The 19,807-nt window shown below is 38.5% G+C and overlaps 1 protein-coding gene across 1 annotated transcript in view; it reads right to left on the reverse strand.

Annotated features, from left to right (window-relative positions):
* The window catches only part of ANO4 (anoctamin 4), a 144,333-nt gene that overhangs the window by 101,288 nt on the left and 23,238 nt on the right, over positions 1 to 19,807 (reverse strand). The window contains exon 4 of the mRNA XM_035551662.1: positions 901 to 1,037. Within this exon, the coding sequence (XP_035407555.1) occupies positions 901 to 1,037 (137 nt within the window). The remainder of the gene's footprint in view (positions 1 to 900; positions 1,038 to 19,807) is intronic.

A 19,807-nucleotide genomic window follows, 5' to 3' on the forward strand; every position in this document is an offset into this window, starting at 1 on the left:
CAGTAAACAAAAGAGAGTCAGGGCCAGGGCTACGACAATATCTTATGGTCTTCCATGCTTCTTAATTGTTAGTTATGTTTCCTGCCAGTTCTGGTCTGCACCAGTCAGTGCTCTGCCAAAAAATCCTCAGGCACAGTTTGGAGGTAACAACAGACCACCCCAAGTAAGTAGTCTGGATACAGCCACACTCCTGAGGCAGGGGAAAGGAGGCCTCAGGGCCAGAGGTGAGTCCCTGGACTCTTCACTCCCTGAGGAGACAGACCTAGCAACCATGAGCTGTAGAACAGTCAAAGTAAAGCTAAAGGGTACCATGTTTTTTCTGCATGAAGGAAACAAAAAAGAATTTCAGCCCAAATTTTCATATTTTAACCTATAACATTTTGCCTCCATTAAGACTTTATTTAAAAGGGACTATGCGATGAACATACCTGCCCGGTATGTTCTCTGCATCACCATTATGCACCATCAAGTCTCTTCTGTTCTTTATTGGATGGGAATGTGCTATGTATTTGACACTAAGTACCTCTCACAAGAGATTTATGATAATTTCTCTTCCTTCCTTTCGCCTAAGGGATTAACATAGGCAAATATTTTCCAATATTTTCAGAAGCAGTAAAACATTAGACTTCGCTGGTTCAGAAAACAAGTAGACAACAAAGGACTTTTCAGTGGGTATGCATGAAGCCAGTAAAATCTATTTTGAGCTTGAGATATTTTATGTCTCAAATTAAGATTGTAATCTTAAAATTATAAACGAAGTTTATAATCTTAGAATGGAAAAACAATCCCCCTACCAAAGGTCAGATAAAAGGTGTCTTGCAGAGAATGAGATTTTAAATGAAACTACATTTATTCCCTTTTTATAATGACCATCATATTAATAATTTTCTGTGTTCTTACCTCTCCCACTACTTCCAACCTGCTGGCATCATCAGAAGTACTGGTCAAGTTACCATGGTGAAGCAGGGAGTCATCATCTTTGGAAGGGCTGTTCACACCTTCTAACTCATCAAAAAAAATGTTGACATCCTTAGCTACTAAAAACAAAAATAAAAACATGTTCGAATCACATTTGAGCCAAATGAAGACACTGAGTGTAACACATCAACAACCCCACTTTTTAGTTCTACTCTAAGTATCTACCATGTTAAGCTTAAAATCTCCTGATGCACATTGATGGAGATTTAGGATACCATAGTACCTCTCTGATGTCAAATAAGTAATCATCTGTCACAGTAAAACATACAGTAGCTATCTGCTTGGCTTCTCTCTTGGGATAAGTAGCAAAACAATTGCTTTCTGGATTATTATGGCCTCTGAAAATTTATTTCTATAAGGAAGATATTTTTAACCTACTACAAAAAGTATCCAGTTAGAACTTGTACAGATCTGTGGCAGAAGACCTCAGATAAGTACTACTACTTGAAAGACACTGAATAAATGCGCCTGAGCAGATGATTGCCTTTGTACAATTTGATATCTTTTGGTACATGTAATGCTAGCACATTCAGATCTACCTACTGCACAGCCCTCAGACATGCATGAAACAATAGCTTAAGTCTCTAGGACGCTATTTTAATTAAAACCAACCAGCCAAATAAAACAAACAAGCAAACAAAACAAACAACCCCCCCAAACAAAACCAAACAAACAAAGGAAGGCTAGGAACGTGTTAGATGCTGGCACTATACTCAAGATCAGAGCAGATTTAGCTTTAGGGTGACATTCCCTGCTCTGCTAAGTAAGGAGATGATGTGAAGCTATGGGCAGAGTGGCCGTGCACATCTGCAGTACCACATAAGGGTCATGGCTTCAAAGACTGGGTAGCTGTTGGATGGGAGATACGGGGCAAACAGGCTGCAGTCAGAATGGTCCACTGCTGCACCCCGGAGGCTGCAGATCTGGGGTGAAAGGATGGTGAAAAGATGCGTGTGGGGAGAAGAAAGATGTCTCTGCTGAGGACCAAGACTTAGCTGTGCAGACTTCATCTCTCCAGCCTCATGTTTCATAGGCAATATTCAGAATTATGACAGGATAGTCACAACTGTTGGAGGGAACCTGCAAGGTCAGCTGCTGAGCCTCTTTCCCTGACTAAGGCAGTATCAAATAATCATCATTCCTGGCAGAAATTTGTCTAGCCCACTATTCCTCATTGTTTTACAAACCCGACTGACTTTTGGACTCTTTCTGTTGTGCAATGTCCTCCTGGTCCTTTTGCTTTTCTGCAGCTCCCCTAAGTAGGTGACAGGCAGTTGTAATTCCTGTTGATGTGAATATATATTAACAGGGAACAGCCCCAAATCTCCTAATTGCTGATGGCAATTTAGCTCCATTTCTATCTACTAGCTGCAGGTGTAAATTCCCATTCCTTCACTGTGGAGAGACTGAAGAGGTGCCAGAAATTAAAGGCCATTAACTGTTACCCAGACATCATGAGCACTTTGTGGCCTCCTTTTCACCCTTCCTTTTTTCATGGGGTTACAGCCTAGTTTAAGAAATCTTTTTAAAAAAATCTCCAGTGCTACAGACTCCACAGTATCTGCAGGTAACCTGCTCTTCACTATCACAAGCCAGAGAAAGTTTTCTTCATAATATTTGTCCTGGATGTCCTGGATATGAACATATGCTGCAATTTATATATATTATTCTTTTCCTGTCAATCACAAACATTGCTCCCTTTTTGCACCAGCCTTGTACAGTATCGAAAGTCTGTTATTACAGCTTTATGTAGATAAAAAAGAAAACTCTATTTAAAAATTCAAGAATTCTTCTTCATTTTTATGCACATAATGAAGACAGTGTCAAGAACATACCTTGTATTTTAGATTGCAGTGCATTAGCTTGTGAGGCCACTAATATTTTCAGCAGCAACAGAAAAGTATTCATATCCAAATTAATCCACCCTATATACTAGGCTAATGAACCAACCTGAGCAGTATAATTTGAAAGTCAGAATTTTTAATACTTTTAACAGCATTTTTTTTCCATCTAGGCATCATAACAATAAGAAATTCTGTGCCAGTTTAACTGTTTTTAGGATAACATACTACTCAAGTTTAACAATTTTGAATTTGAACATTTCACCCTGTAAAATAATAATCTGGATGTAGATCTCATGACCAGCTTTTGCACACATGTTCATATGAGAAGAATTCATCTCAATGCTCAACATAAAGAACTACTGGAATAGAAGAAATTTTGAATTAATTTGAAACTTCAGTGAACTGAAACCCAGAAAAGCGCCTCCAAAAAAAGAGACGCATTAACCTGTATATGATCAACACCTCAGCATAGTCTGAAAAGAATTGTGAGAAAAAGAACCCACAAAAATAATTAAACAGTGAAACTCTATGAAGATTATGAGAGACCTATATCTGTTGCAGACAGAGGCAATGAAAGATGTAGAAATGAAAGAGGTTTTGCCTGTATGCTGTCCTCCAGGGAATTTGAACTATATGCTCTTCCTGCTGTGAAGACTGCCCTGGTATAACTGATGAGACATTTGAGATACTAAAATTGCTGCTTCCTGAAGTGCCAGTAATGCTTTGGCTTGCAAAACAGATGTTTTTAAGTGGGTGTTTGAGATGCACAAGTTGGTGTGTAAGAGAGTGAATATGTTTGGGGGTTTCAAGCAGAGAATTACTGGATTAATATCAGGTCTTGTGAGGAACACAAAATCTTATTTCAAGGTCATTTTAAAAACCAGCCCATCTCAGCAGAGAGTAGAAATTGTGGAAGCAGTGAATCCCAGCTGGCTAGTGAAATTAGCTACTGGGATCTGTCCAGACAGCCTGTAGTAGAAAACTGCTTATATCAAAAGTACACAGATAATTGGCATGCAGGTTGGTAGCTTCAGTAAACAGGATAGTGGAGAGTGTTAGGGGGATGGTTGGCCCAGATGATCTTGGAGATCTTTTCCAACCATAATGATTCTATGATTCTATGATAAGAGATGTGCTGAACTACCTTATCAGCACTAAAGGTGTCTATGACTCTCTTCCAGTCATGGTAAAGTTACGCTACTGGTGAGAATGTGGAGATCTGTACAATGCACTTCCCTTGCTGCTTCTCCAAGATAAACTCCTAGTATTTCAGTCATGGGCCCTAAACATGGGGCTGAAACATTTGCTGAGAACATCTTTCTACCCCAAATCTCATCGGACAGTTAAATATATTGTTTAAAAAAAATATTGTTCCACAAAACCAAATAAACAATTAAAAAAGCAAATTCTAGTTGCATCACTTTAATAACGGTGATGGTACTTCAAATCCGACTCTTCTGCTGGCTGTACCTTTCTCAGCCACTCCCCTCCAATGAACGTGAATAGTCTAACACCGCTGCTAAAGTCAAAATCAGGGCTCCACTTTTTCTGTTCCCCTCAGACCACAATATAAATACATAGATATCCCCAAATGATCTTAACAGAATGATATATAATAATTATATTATATATATGCTTTTGACCTATCATTTGGGAGACAGACTGCTGCTAGTATCCAGTCATGACTTTTTAGGCAATGAAATTTAACAGCAATGCACAGCAGCATGTATATTACTACAGGAGAAATCAAGAACCCCACGTACAACTTTAGATCAGCTTCATTATGTAAGTTCATTTCTCTCTCTCATGGGAGGAAAAAGAATCAAAGTGACTTTATAATTCAGAATACCTTGAGGAGTTAAAAAAAATTAGTGTATATAAATATTTTTAAACCAAACGTAGCAGAATCACACATTCTGAAAAGCGAACACTAGGAAATTATGAGCAAGAGTCCCTGTGAGAAATCTCAGTGGTTCTAAAAACCTCTTTGGACCAAGAGGCTGCTTTAGGTAGTGCTCAAAAGCAAGGTAAGATAATACCGTTACCTTCTGAGGATGGACACTCAAAACCCAAAATAAGAACATTCATTCAAAAATAGGACCTGACTATTACTTGACAAGATGGAAGTATTATGTTTCTGTTAATTAACATCTCTTCTATTATCAATTGTCACACCATGCCACAGAGTACATTCTAGTTTTGGATAATGCAAGTTGTAGATCAATATTGCAGAAGCTGCCCTTTGGAGACTTTTAGGCCTACCAGTAACACTGAAGAATGAATTTCTTTAAAACTTCATATTTTCGATGTTTATAAGTGGAGAGCATTTCTATGTGTAGATGGTGGTGAAAGTCATTGAGTTTAAAACCACTAGTACTGGAGAATACTCCTTAATAAAAACCCTGAGTAAAAAATACCTGGTTTTCAGAGACTTGGGAAGCAGAAAAGTTTGAGTATGAAAAACCAAGACTCCTTCTGCATCTTGTTGTGCTACATGTTATGTTTTTACTTCATTATGGTGGATTTTTTGTATACAAACATTTTCCTTAACTCAGTAGCCTGCCAGGTACAAGACAAAAATGTTTTTGCAAGGTGGGCATCCTAGAGTGACCACAGCCCCGAACTTTTTCTCATGTTAAGTCTTAAATTCAGTAACTATGCAGTGATAAATTACCCTGTCTCAGGAAATTCACTGATTTCTGACTTCCAGACTAGGAGAGGAAAAATGACATAACAAAATTATTTATTTATTTTTATTAAACACTGTGGGAGTCAGTGTAAACTGGATGCTGAGAAATATTCTGAAAAGCCAGAAATTTCTTAGTTTTGACTTTACTGCAATGGCAGTGGAAAGAAGTTTCATACGTTGAAGCAAATTATGGGGATTCATGAAAAGAGCTTTGAAATCAGAGTTGTCTTTTCATTAACACAGTTGTTTACCACTTCTCCATAAGAAAAGTGGTTTTCCCTTCCAACCCAAACCATTCTATGATTCTTTGATTCTATGATTCCATGACACTATGAAGTCTATCTTCTCAGGATAATAACTAGGAAACAGCCATGAAAGCCTTTGCCAGCTTTTGTCAGGGTGCTGAGGGCACCCCCAGCCATGATGGCCCTTGGCCAGACTACCAGGACTCCCTCCACCCTGTCCCAGGCCCAGAACCCCATGTCACCTCTGGGCCTGTCAACCCCTGCACCATCGAGGCTGCAGCAGGGCTGAGCTCCAGATCCCCACAGCCCTGCCCCGCCAGGCCTTGGCTCGTCCTCAGCCAAGGCGAGGCCAGATGCATCACCCTGTTTGACAGTTTTACACCCAGTGCAATCCTATATTTTACAGTGCATGTTTATAGCCATTTTCAGATTAGTAATTATGGTTTCCAGACTCTCTCTGATAGGCTACTGATAATTTCTGAGTATACTGTGGTCAAGAAACTTATAAAGACTTAGCAGAAATCTTTGGAAAAATGTGTGTAAGACTCTAACACGAACTATGGTAGTCAAGTGTAAAATTTAGCTCGGAAGCAGTAAAAATGACTATTAATTCTTTTATAATATTATATTCACATAAAAGTAAATAATACAATGGTAAATTTTCATCTTCATTTGCAGTCTAAGAGAGATTCAGGACAGAAATTAAAAAGATAGCTTTTGACCAAACTGTTTATTTTAGGCAATAAAAAAATAAAAAAATCTCTGCTATTGAATGATCACTCTTGGCAGTATACCAAACAGAAAGATATACCAGCTGGCTAAATTTACAGAACACAGCTCCTGAAAAGTGAAATGCTCATAAAACTCATGTTAGGAAGAAAAAAATGTGATCTTTAAAAGCATCACTAGCCTTTTTAAATTTTCATTCAGTACTAACAACCACTGGGAATAAAAGTAACAATGACTATTTGGAGCAACTACTCTGGAAAGAATATTTAGGCCTGTTTTATCCTAATTATTTGCTATTCACAACAGACTGTAGCTGACAAGATACTCCCTTCGACATGTAGCAAGCCTTTGCAAACCGGGTTGTACAGCCATAGTGATGCTTTCATCTTTTCACAACAGAATGTATCTGAAGGTTACAGAGGTTAACTTCCCAACAGTAAATATGTCTGTTCTGGATAAATGAAAAACACTATATCAAGCCTGTAAAAGTCGCATCCTTTTCAAATGGCTCTAAAATAATCTTTAAATCAAAATGCTATTTTTTTTTTTTAAGAATGTTAAGACTCTTTGCGTAATGCCATTTAGTTTTGAAATTATATTCAAATTGCTAAAACAATTTAGAGCCTATTTCTATTCAGTTTATATCCAATACTCACTTTCAAATATTTGCTTTACATAAGGTAGGTTTCAACTAGATGCGCATATCCACGGTGAAGAAATTTGTGCCTAAGCTATGGGACTGATTTAAAGTAGCTTATCTACTTAAATTCCATCTTCAGACAACAGAGAGAAATAACCACTTTCAAGTTTCAGGTCATGTAATCTATATTAGCCACCTACTTTAAAATGAGACAAACTGGATATACACACCTTTTTTACTTTCTATTGAATGTCAAAGGATCTTAGGCAATGAATGCAGATGTTTATATTTTCGTTGCAAACCCTTGAGATTGAGTCAGATTAATCCCCTTTTTATAATCACAGAAAAATGGCATACTTTTAAAAGGAACTAGGAGTTTTTTCTAGAAGTTAAACATTTGAGGTTTTAAATAAATCTGTTCCCTGTTGAATAGAAATTTCAGGTTATTCAGCACAGGGATATAACCAGAGAGTATGCTATTGAAGTATGGCATAGCACCAAGGGAAGATGAGGTCTGGCCATTTAAATAAGAATCTGGTTTTGAAAAGCATTGTTAATAAATATAATCTTGGCATCTAATTGTTTTAATCAAATCATGCATTTTTATTCTACTCTGCCACATGCTTGAAATGGAGAAGATAATAGCTTCTTGTATTCAGATGTAGTCTCTTTCCAAACAGAATCTGCTTATCCTTTTTCATCTATCTTGTCTATTCAGCCTCTGAAAGATTATAGTGTCTTTTCAGCCTTTCCAGTACACACCCACAACTTGCCCCAGACCTGTATTTGGGCTGTGACATATTAATGGGGTGAGGAGAAGAAGGGAGAAAGCAAAATTCCATATTAACATTTCCAGATGGGAAAAGCTTTCTAAGGTAGAAAAAACAGAGTTCATCCTAAATATACAACTTCAATAACCAGGTGATACCTTTTCGAATGATTACCTCTGTCATTAACTAACCTGAGAGTTTCCCTACCATACCCAAACTAATACCATCGCCAAATGCCTTGATTCTAGCAGTGCATGAGTACTGATTCTCATTATAAAAATCAGAAGAAGCGCAGAGTTTTAGACATTCTTATACGCCTTTTAGCACTCAAGAATGTAAGTTGCTATTTCTTGCTTTAGAAAATTGTTACATAAAACCCCCAATTTAAAATAAAACTGCAAAAAAGGGAAAGTAGGAAGCTAGCTACCAATGTCATCATGCCATGCATTTTGTTTTTTCAACCTATTATGTAAAATTCTCACTGAAATTCCAGATTCATTTGGATTCCAGATTTGCATCAGTCTTTGGGGTGGGGTGTCTTCAGCCCTTGTTAATCAGACTAGTATTTTTTTTCTAGCATAAGTCTTGAGATTATAATGCAGTTAAATTTGAGAAGGGTGGACTAATCACTTCTCAGACCACATGTGAAAAGAGATGGTTCCACACACTATCTAAGATATGCAGGCATTTGGTTATCATGTTAAGCTTATCATTTCTGGTCCCCAAAGTTGCTGGATGCAAAAATGTGAATATGCCACAATACTCTGTAACAGATAAAACTTCAAATCTAGTCTTAGATCCCAGACAGAAGCATGTATATGTTAATATTAATTCACACAGGCATTCAAGAATGGATTAAAGTAACATGAATCAATATATCTCATTACTTCTGCATCGGAAATATATACTGCTGGATTCCTTAGGTACATAGTAATCCAGATCTTACTATGACTTCTCTGATATTAAGATTTCTTACTGTCCTTCAATAGCCTATTGAAATTTCTCACTAATTTTAGTTACACATACTTATCATTCAGTTTTTTACTTTGTATGTTCCTTCAGTTATAATTTCAATGCATCGCAATTGATTCTTTGACTGTATACTTGATTTTACATCCAAGTAATAACTTACTTTCTTGTATTGCATTAAGAATTTCTGAAAAGTCCACATCTGTCTTCTGCACGTCTGGTTTTATCCATATTTGCGTTTCCAACTGGTTAACCTGCAAATCCTCTGTTCCTTCTGAAGAAATTGAAGAGATTGATGGGGTTTGTGACAGTACAGTAGAGAATCCAGCCAAGGGGCTTTCAGGTGAGGGAACACACACGTTGGATAATACTACCTATTTTTTTTTCCTACAGCAGAAACAATTTTTCTTCAAGCAGCTTTCAATACAGCCAGGACTGATTTAAAGCTAAATAGAATGAAACAACATTTCCTGCTATCAGCAATGATGCAGAGTCACCATTGGTGTGCTGCTCATTCAGAAGAACGTACGCCACCATGCCATGAGCATCCCCTCACCATACCATCCAGAAAACTAACTCCAAAATACAAAAACAGACAAGAGGTGTTCTTACAAATGACATGACACTACAGGAACAGCTGTAGTAAAATAAAAAACACACTAACACACAAACAACAAAATAAATCTCAAGACAGGAAACAACCATTAGGATAAAAAGAGCATGGACAACATGTTTCAGCCACAGGAGACCATATGTTCTCACATGACATGATGGTGTGCTATGGTCTAGGAAGCACTCCAGTACTGCAGTCCTGCCGAAGGAGGTCACAGTGACATGTAAAGGTGTCAGTTTAAATGCCATGATGTTGGCTTAAAAGCATAACAGAACATAAAAAAAATAGGCCGGGGACGACAGCTTCAATGCCCATGTAAATAGGCATGAGATTTGCACCTCTCTCAAAAATCAAGGTTCTTTCAACGTGAACAAAGAAACCAAGAAGTTTTCAAAAAACACTCTTTCCATGTAAAAAAAAAAAAAAAAAAAAAAAAAAAAAAAAAAAAAGAAGCTGCATGTCAAGAGCAGACAGGAAAAGATACATATGGGCTTAAACTCCTGGCTCTGGGGTGCTCCGATGCAGCTAGAGACAAAGAAAGACCTACTGGGCATATGGCCAGTTTTTAGAGTGACAGCAAAACCTGACATTTCACAAAGGCGTCTGTTAGAATTGATGCTCTTGAGTAACTAGTACAAAGATTTAGCAGAGAGCTGCAGGGATCAGGGAGATACCTGAGAAAGGACTTCAGAACAAAAAGGCCATGGTACAGGAACGAAATGTCAGGTTGTTTAGGCCATTACTCTGCCTCCACTAGAGGCTATCACTCATGCTTTTGATGGAAGCATTTTCCTTTCTTACACAGTTTGTCTATAACAATCCAGTCTTCTTTTGAATTCCCTCCCAAACTACTGTAGTCACAGTAGGGGCAGAGACCTACTGTTGGTGCTCCCCAAGTGACCACTGCCTTGATGTGAGTGATGAATTATATTTCTGGGCACCAAATTACTCAACCTTATTTTAAAGACCCTAATTCACTTTCTGGAAATATGGACCTCAAAATGAGTATATTGCATTTTCAGTCTTTTTTTTTTTTTAATTTGCCAATGCTAAAATATTATAAATTGCAAACTCTCTCATTCTTGCCCCAGCATATTCATTTGTTCCACGGTAAATACCCACTGTTAATATGAGACACAGCTCCCCTTATAGATTCCTGTAAAGTGATCTGTCATAGCAACAGCAGGAGTCAGCATTTAATGATGTAGAACAAAGAGAATTTCTTAAGTGAGACAGCTGATAACTCATACAATAGCAGCCTTGGGAAATCTGCAGATGGCCTCAAAGGTGGCAGTCTAGAATCTGCCCCAGAGAAGAATTCTGGAGACTAAGGAAAAATACTGCAGCTGCTGGAAAAGACATATAAGCAGAGGATAGAATTAAATAATGGACAGCAATTCAGTCAAGCAGCTTTGTCAGTGATGTCATTCATTTTCCTGTTAAATACTTAACTATCATTTTAAAACGTATAGAAATGAATGTTTGAATCTACAATCCACCAGCCTGTCTTCATTCGAACCCAAGCTGGAGCAAAATAATGATGCTACTGGTATATATATAATACCTCCTCTTCCCCAAAAGCCTCCATTCCTGTCACACTCAAATCACTGCTCCCCAGAACAGATGAAGGTAGCACGATCCCTGCAGCATCTCCAACAGATCTGAACTAATTGGGTGGGAGAGAAAGGAAATGACAGCCAACCAACAATGGAGGTCCCAAAGTGCTGACATCAGATGAAAACCACAAGCCAATTAATAAAAAGAAGCTGTTGGAAAATTCATATATTCCACTTCAAAACCACTTTTAATTAATGAAAAATACTGTCTAGAAAGGCATCAGAAAGTGTCCAGTCTAAACCAGACTGTTGTTCAGCCAAACACAACCTATGAAGCCAATACAAGTTTTGCTACAGTCAGATCTCTGCTGTATTTGACCCATTTGTAGTAAAGGGAGTTTCCAGCAATCCAATAGAGACATGAATGACATTCTCATATATTTATCTGATATACAAGAGTCTTAATATCTAGATTCACTGCACAAGTATCAGACCAACAATATCAGCCAGTCTGTTTTCACTCAAAACTGTAGGCAGTCTTCCACCACTCCTTTGTGATTTAATACATGGCTAATCACAAACTTGCCTCCTCCAACACAAAGAGAAAAAGAAATGCATCTGCCAGCAACATAGTCTCTAAATAAGCGGTTACAGGAATACTCTTCTCCCACAATCTTCATGGTGTCAATAAACACAGTCAAATCAGGGCACATTTGTTTCTTCCCTTCTCCCTCTCTCTCTACACCCACTTTGCAGAGGGAACACTTTTTTTTTTTTTTTTTCCCTTAGAGAAACAACCCCTATGTGTTAGGTCATGGACTGGCCAACTCAATCATTTCTGATTTGCTGGTGGACAGAGGTTTTACTCCAGCAGGTGTTTGGACAGGCTGCAGTGTTCTCTCCTACATCTTTTGTCTTAACAGTGTTCTCCAATACAACAAACCAGGTAGTACCTGGTGCTGCTGTTGCTTTTGAGGGATAACTAGCCTGGCTTTAGCATATCCTTCTTGCTTTAGCAGCTGCTGATTCATACTTTATCAGTGACAGGTTTCACTGACTAAACTGTAAGAAATATTGCCCAGGAGGCCATGAGGGAAAGATCTTCTATCTATGGAAACAGGAGAAATAAGCAAACATAAATAAAAATGAAGTAAATATTAGATTTATCAAACTTTAAGTGATTTTATTTAAAGGTCAGTCTGAGATTTTCCTCGGCCTATTCAGACAGTAGTTCATCTGAGATCACATTTTAAATTAGCTTATTACATTTACTTTGATGTACTCTTTAAACTAGTGAATAAGTAGCATACTGTTACTGATTTTGAAGGGCCTCTACTAATTCAGATAGCAAAACATATGAGATTTTTTAAAAGGCATTTAATTTTTGAGGCTGGATGAAATGGCTTGTTCTAAAGTGGAATTTTATTAAAATTATATGTAACAGATAAGCAAATTGTGTGGCAAGGTAGTTAATATGGTGCTGATGTTAAACAAGTTTTCCACTGCGGTGAGAGAGTTTCTGTATCTACTTAAAATTATGAACATATGCAGCACCTTGCTGGATGAGAGTCTTGCTACATGTATCATCTAGTATCTACTCAATTATCACAAACAGCATCTCAAGCATGAGCTTTGAAAAGCAAAAGACTATTTTCTTGAACAATAAATACTTGGAGCCAGATTTTCCAAGCCTGCACATTTTTACATGTGATTTTCTGTGATGGGCAAACCATGTTTGCAAATGAGTTACTTCACACAGTGTTCTGAAATTGAACATCAGCATTTGGATGAACATAAAATGCGCAGAGTTTCAGTATATGGCACCAAAATAAAGATCATGCAAATAAGTTGATGGGGCAAGTGCTTCTATTTCTCAAGGCACAGTAAGGTTTTCATATTTACTCAATAATTTTGAATGGACATGTAAGAACATCTTTGTAATTTGCTGAGGCAGTCAGGTTTCTTGAGTAATTTTACTACTTGAATTTTCCTATTCTTGAAGAATTTTCCTACTTAGGTTCTGCTCATTGGTAAGAATAGAAATATTTAACTCAGTTGCTTGCTGAATAGTCTTTCTTCTTTGTCCTCCCTCAATTCCAATTAACTCAGCAAGTGCAAATAAATGTTTTGTCTACAGCTCTAGAAGTCTCTGCAGAGGAAAAATTTATAGCTTCAAAACATCTTTCTGAAGAGGCAGCTAGCCAGAGACTTTTATCAGTGCAGTGAGACGATTTTTTTTAATCATTTTGGCAGCAAACTTGTACTTTCACAATGACTGTACATTAGCCTGGAAATGGAATACAAGTGGTAAATACCTAGTATGCCACGTGGGTATATGCTCCTGTCACAGAAAACCATTTACTTATTCATCAGTGACTTGGATGCTGCAACAAAGTCCACCCTCAGCAAGTTTGCTAGAAAACTGGGAGGAGTGGCTGGTAGACCAGAAGGCTGTGCTGCCATTCAGAGGTACCTGGACAGTCTGGAGAGTTTGGCAGAGAGAAACATCAGGAAGTTCAACAGAGGCAAGTGCAGGGTCTTGCACCTATGGAGGAATAACCCTGTGCCCCATTACAGGTTGGGGTTGATGTGCTGGAACGCAGCTCTATGGAGAAGGACCTGGAATCCTGGTGGACAGCAAGGTTAACCATGAGCCATCAATGTGCCCTTGTGGCCAAGAAGGCCAATGGTGTCCTGGGGTGCATTAGGAAGAGCATTGCCAGCAGGTAGAGGGAGGTGATCCTCCCACTCTGCTCAGCCCTGGTGAGCCCACACCTGGAGTTTTGTGTCCAATTCTGGGCTCCCCAGTACAAGAGAAACATGGAGCTCCTGGAGAGAGTCCAGTGGAGGGCTACTAAGATGATGGAACACCTGTCGTATGAGGACAGGCTGAGAGCTGGGCCTGTTTAGCCTAGAAAAGAAAAGACTGAAGGGAGATCTTATAAATGTATACAGGTATCTGAAGAGAAGGCGTCACGAGGATGGGCCCAGACTCTTTTCAGTGGTGCCTGAAGACAGGACAAGAGGAAATGGGCACAAACTGAAGCACAGGAGGTTCCATCTGAAAATGAGAAAAACTTCTTTACTGCGAGGGTGACAGAACACTAGAACAAGTTGCCCAGAGAGGCTGTGTACTCTCCTTCTCTGGAGATATTCAAAACCCACCTGGATGTGATCCTGTGCTATGTGTTCGAGGTGACCCTGCTTGGCAGGGGGGTTGGACTGGATGATCTTCAGAGGTCCCTTCCAACCTCAGCTATTCTGTGATTCTGTCATACTTCTAAGAAGGCCAAAGCACATGGTGCCCTTTTCACTAAAGGCAACCCCAGTCAATATGGGGTGAAGGATCACCCATGCAGGTACTTTTTCTACTGTCTTCTTACTCTGAACGTTAGGCAGGTCGGCTGCAGCAAAAGTGCAATTTGAAATGGAAATTGTTTAGAGTATTATCTAAACATCTTAGAGCTACACACACATATGAAATCAATAGCTTTACTCATCTCAATTCTGGCATCATGTTTTCAGTGACAGAAATAAAGTAAAATGTACACCATAGTGTTTCTTCTCAGTATCCATCCCAGGATTATACTGGACAACAAACCTCAAAGTATGAAGTACATGTTGGTTCAGTTACTGAAACTCGAAACATTAAAGCCTGCAGCTTTTTGACCCACTGGTCCAACACTTTTCTCTTTTCTGGAACAAGAGCATTACTTAGGAGCTTTCATTGATCCTTACAAGTAGCACTAAGTTTCCTCTATCTTGCAGTTTCAACACAATTTCAAATTTCTACAGGGTGTAGATTCCCTTTTTCTTTCATTTTGATGCTTGTTTCCAATCTTGGGTTACTTTTGAAGATTGCAGTCGAAAGGACAGGAAAAGGTATGTGTTTAATTCTCTGTTTCTAAGAACTTGTTGACAGATCTTTTTATTTAAGATACAACAAGGCAAAACCATCTGTCTACCATGTCTGCAGTGGTTTCAGTGTGGTAGGACAGTACCAGCACATATGTACCTGTTGTGACAAATCAGGAGTATCAGTAAAGCCCAATTTTGCTATCTATACAGTTTTCCCTCATTTGAGGTACTTATTTTTACCTATGTAGGTCACAGGATTTGCCCCTATCTGTCTACAAAGCACAGTTCTGGAAGAATTATAGATACTAAGTAATGATACATGTTGAAAGAGAGACCTTTAGAGACTTCTAATTTAAGTCAAAGCACTCTATCCTTGCAGCATTAATACACAATGTGTTTCCAAGACAGAAAAATTTGGGTACTCTGTGGAAATATCTGCAGACCTTTGAAAAGCCTCTGACCTGGTAGACTGCTACATATGTCCATAACTCCTGGTAGTCTTAATTGGTTTACCAATTACTTTAAAAAATAGTATAATCTGTCAATGTTCAACATAGATAATTGAATATTTCACTGTGCAGAAAACATCATTTCTCTTAATGGTTTTCTCACTGATTATGGACAAAATAGTGTGTCTGTATATTAGTGTGAGAGAATCAAAAGCTGAGTGTAAAAACACAAAAATGCCTTGTTAGTTTCAACAATGCTTTGAAAGTGATTGGAATGAATACATAGGACTACATTTTCCGTAGGAAAGTCCAAACAACGCTAGAAAAAAAAAAGAAAAAAAAGAATTAAAAAACTCATGTCATTTTATTTATCATAAAGAATCTATGCAATGGCTGTCTCTGTGCATGGTCATGTCAAGGGTATCATAATAACTATACTGGAATTAATTTTGAAAGGCTACTTAAAAACAGTTTCCCTTTGCATTGCAATACACTGTAAGGCATGTCATATGTTTAACTGTTAACACAAACTCTTTCCTTATCTTACAGAAGCAGCAGTAGTGAAGAGGGAATTTCTAAACACCTAATACTACTAAATTATCACAGCCTAAGGTATTTTTAAGATTTATGGTGTCCATTCTGCTCTCTGTTAAACCCTGGTTGGCATCAGAAGCAGAGAAGTCCTCTCAGCCAACTAACCACAGAGAAGTGGGATGTCCTGCATTCAGCATGCCCTTTCTTTCTGTGTCTCTCATGCTGCCTATGCTTTTTCCAAAGACAACTACTGACAAAATGGATGGATAGCCCTTGGTGCAAACTCATATTTTGAAAACTTTCCTCTCCTGACAATGTCAGGAGTTGTTAGCAGGCAATCCAGGAAGGGGAGAGGGAGAAAACATTTGCTGAATAAACTGTTCATTGCAAAGTTTGCCTGGTTCTGAAGTCACTAGTTTACGGTGAGAAAAAGAGAAAAGCTGGCTGCACAGGGGTAAGGGGCATGACCTAACAGATAACTTTAGTGTGCCAAAGATTTACTTCATTATAACATGGAATACCAAGATAGCTTTTATAAGATACCCAACTTGTCTTCCAGGGGTATTTTATGTAACAATCGTTTATACAGACTCACATTATACCATAGCCTATCACAGCCTTTTCAGTGATACACATCCTGCCAATTCATTCCCTCATAAAACACCAGCAGCTAAATCATTTTGGGAACTTCAGCTGTCCTGAAACTGCTGAGGAATTAACGTAGCAAAGGAATGTGAAAATGGTTATCCTAAATAGATGGTAGCAGAATAGAGGTGTATCCAGTGCAGGATCCTACATCTGACAGCAGATGCTTTCACAAAGGGAATATGAACAGAGTAAGCAAATACAGTCTATCCCCAGTCTATCTCTTCCAATTTGCAGAGATTTAGAGGCTTCTGGAGTGGAAGGTTTAATCTAGACAATAATAATTAATGGCTACCAATGCCCCTCAATGTCTCAATGGCTTTGAGAGTATCTCACAAGCAACAGGAATCCTGTCCCTAAACCTGGTGCAGTTGGCCTTTCTTATAAAACCCTGTGACCTCCTAAAATTACCAAGAGTAACCAAAGAGAAATACAGCGCTTCACCATTAAAATGCATGGACTAGCTCTGGGCTGCTCACACAGGATGCCTGTCCAAAAGAGAGAATTTTCAGTAATTAGTGTTAAGCAGAAACTTCTTCACAAGTGGCAAGACAGTGTCTGAACCTCAAGGATCATCATTTTCAGGCATTCTGGCAGCACAAAGGGCCTTTAAATTATGTGCAGTTTTGATGACCCTTAAAAACCTTCCATTTTCCTTGAAGTTCAGGTTACTTCTTCATGCCATAGTCCAGATGCTAAATTCCTTTTCTGTGCTGCATGTTCCTAAAGTAAGGTCAAAATAAAGCAATAAGCCTGTAGTGCTATCTCTCTTTTTCTGTTGTAAGCACCCTAAACCGTTGTCCGTAGGTTCATGCCTGGTGCACCACACAGATATCATAATGAAGACCTCAGAAGTGTGTCTTTCATATTCTGCTGGACCTCTGAAGCACAGCACAATACAGAACTGCATACCCCAAGTATGTAACTAGCAAATACTGTGCCTCCATGGAGTTATCCAGCATGTGGTAGAACACATCTGCTTCCCCGAGATGTTCAGCCACTTGTGGCACAGGGAAGGGTAGCAGTCTGCATGTCCCAAAAGGAGTTTGCTCGTTTCTTGGAACAAGGAACGGATCAAAAATGATGCCACCTTTGCTACCCTTATATCTGCTGTAAGCAGTGATGTTTTTTTTCATGCAATTCTTTTAGGCTTGCCACCTCCATGTATTGCAGTAGTAGGATTTTTTGGTGGGTTCTGATACATAGATGTACTTACTTATATCATGTCTAATTGTCCATGCAAATTCCACCCCCCCACACACTTTTTTTTTTTTTCCCTGAATTATAAATAAAGATTTGGCTTAATTTTGAGATTTCAGAATGAAGCACAGGCTTGGAAAAAGTTCTTGCTGTTTTTTGGACTGCAGGAAACCTTTGGTGGAAATTAGTAAAATGGTGCAGTCATGTTACAGACAAATACATTTCCTGATCTCAAAAACATCTCTGTCAAAGTAGAACCTAGTTAGTTCCATTTTTGACAGTCAGCCTCAAGAAGCTTTCCTTAGAATATATGAAGCATATTTTACATTAGAAATAGAGGCTTACATAATACCTAGTCCCCTTTAAGTAAGGACTCTGTCTATGAAAAAGCCATATGTTTTCAGTAAAGCAATACAGGAATATAATAACTGATTATTCAAAGTCTCCCTGATTGCTCCTTGAATGATAAGCTATTTGCTTTTAATAAAATGGGTCATTAATTTCTCAGAAACACACCTTTCTTTCTTCCTCTCTTCCTCTCTCTCTCTCTCTCTCTCACTCTTTCTCTCTTCCTCTTTCTTTCTCTCTCTTCCTCTCTTTCTCTTTCTCTCTCTTTCTCTCCTTCCTTCCTTCCTTTCTCTCCCCCCCCCCTTCTCTCTTTCTCTCTCTTTTTAATTTATTGTCTTGTCATTTTTCTTCAGCAAAATCTACTGAGGTCAAAAATATTCTTAACTGTTTTAAGACAGTTATGGTACACTGGTCTTAGGACATTATGACCTTGCCTTGGAATCAGCAATATTCCGTATTTGGTGCAAAGCTACATCTGGCTGCTGGTTCCTATTTCAGATATGTTTCCCTTTGCGAGGAAACTGTCTGAGGGTGGAATGATCAAGAACACCCAGAGAGACTGCCATTTTGCAGCCTTTGTGAGCTGACTGCGTTGTAAACTAACAGCTATGAGAGCTGAAATCTGAGGGTGAGCCATACTAATTTTAAAGCAAGCATACATAATTGATTGCAAGAGTGAATGAAAGATCATTTTACAACGGCAAACAGGAGGCTGATCAAAGCAGGAAGGGAAAAAAAAAGAAGTATTTGAAAAGAGATAAGTTTAAAAACACATACTTCCCCAGAGAAGTAGAACACCCTCAAAGCCACCAGTTAAAATTATTATTTTTGAAGGCCATTATTGAGGGCGTGCACAGGTCCCAAGCAGGATCAATATTTTTTGTGTCAGGTGGAGAACAAATTGAAAAAGAAGGGTGCAATTTGTGCCTAAACCAAATCTTTTAAAATTAAACAAGAGAGTTGGCAATGAAAAATACAGTTTATTCTCTAGCTTTGTTTGTTTATTTGTTTGTTTGGTTTGGTTTGGGTGCAGGTATTTTCGAATAACTGGCTTTTGCCCTGAGAAAAGTAAAGTGATGAATGAACCAGGCTGAATGACTAAGCAAAGTGAAAAAAGATTTCACATTTCATGCTCTGCATCATCTAGTAGCTAGTTCAACCCTTAAATTCAAAGTACTGCATAATCACCATCTGACGACCTGTCATTCAGCCCAGGGACAAAATGTCCTCCTTGTAATTGAAGCAAAATCCCTGTTAGCAGCTTTGCAGAGGCTCCAGAGCTCCAACAGTCAGGAGAAAGTGTCCCTTTGTGCATCAAAAGTTATTTCCATCTCACACTTGAGGTAGAGATGTGGGAGAAATTTAGTTGGATGCATTGGACTTCCATTGTATGGAATACAGGCCGTAGATAAAGAGAAAAGTTAAATATCCAGGGCTGTTTAATTTGACATTAATCGAGATACTTCCGCACAGAAGTATCTGTCTATCTGTAAGCATATCTTTTTTTGTAATGTGCAAATAAGCTTAATGAAGAGAATGTGAAACTTCTTTGAAATCTGCTTGCTTTTCACATGCTTCATTCCACATGAGAGGAAGTTCTTATATACACCTGGTGGAAGGCATTGAAAAAGGCTGTGTCCCTAAGAGTGTTCGACAAGCAGAATAAAAGCACTGCTGTCAATGTGAAGACAAATTTTCAGGTGAGTTGACATCAGCCATTCCCAATACACTGTGTGCATT

Source organism: Cygnus atratus, chromosome 1 (genome assembly GCF_013377495.2).
Source record: "Cygnus atratus isolate AKBS03 ecotype Queensland, Australia chromosome 1, CAtr_DNAZoo_HiC_assembly, whole genome shotgun sequence".
Classification (NCBI taxonomy): Eukaryota; Metazoa; Chordata; class Aves; order Anseriformes; family Anatidae; genus Cygnus; species Cygnus atratus.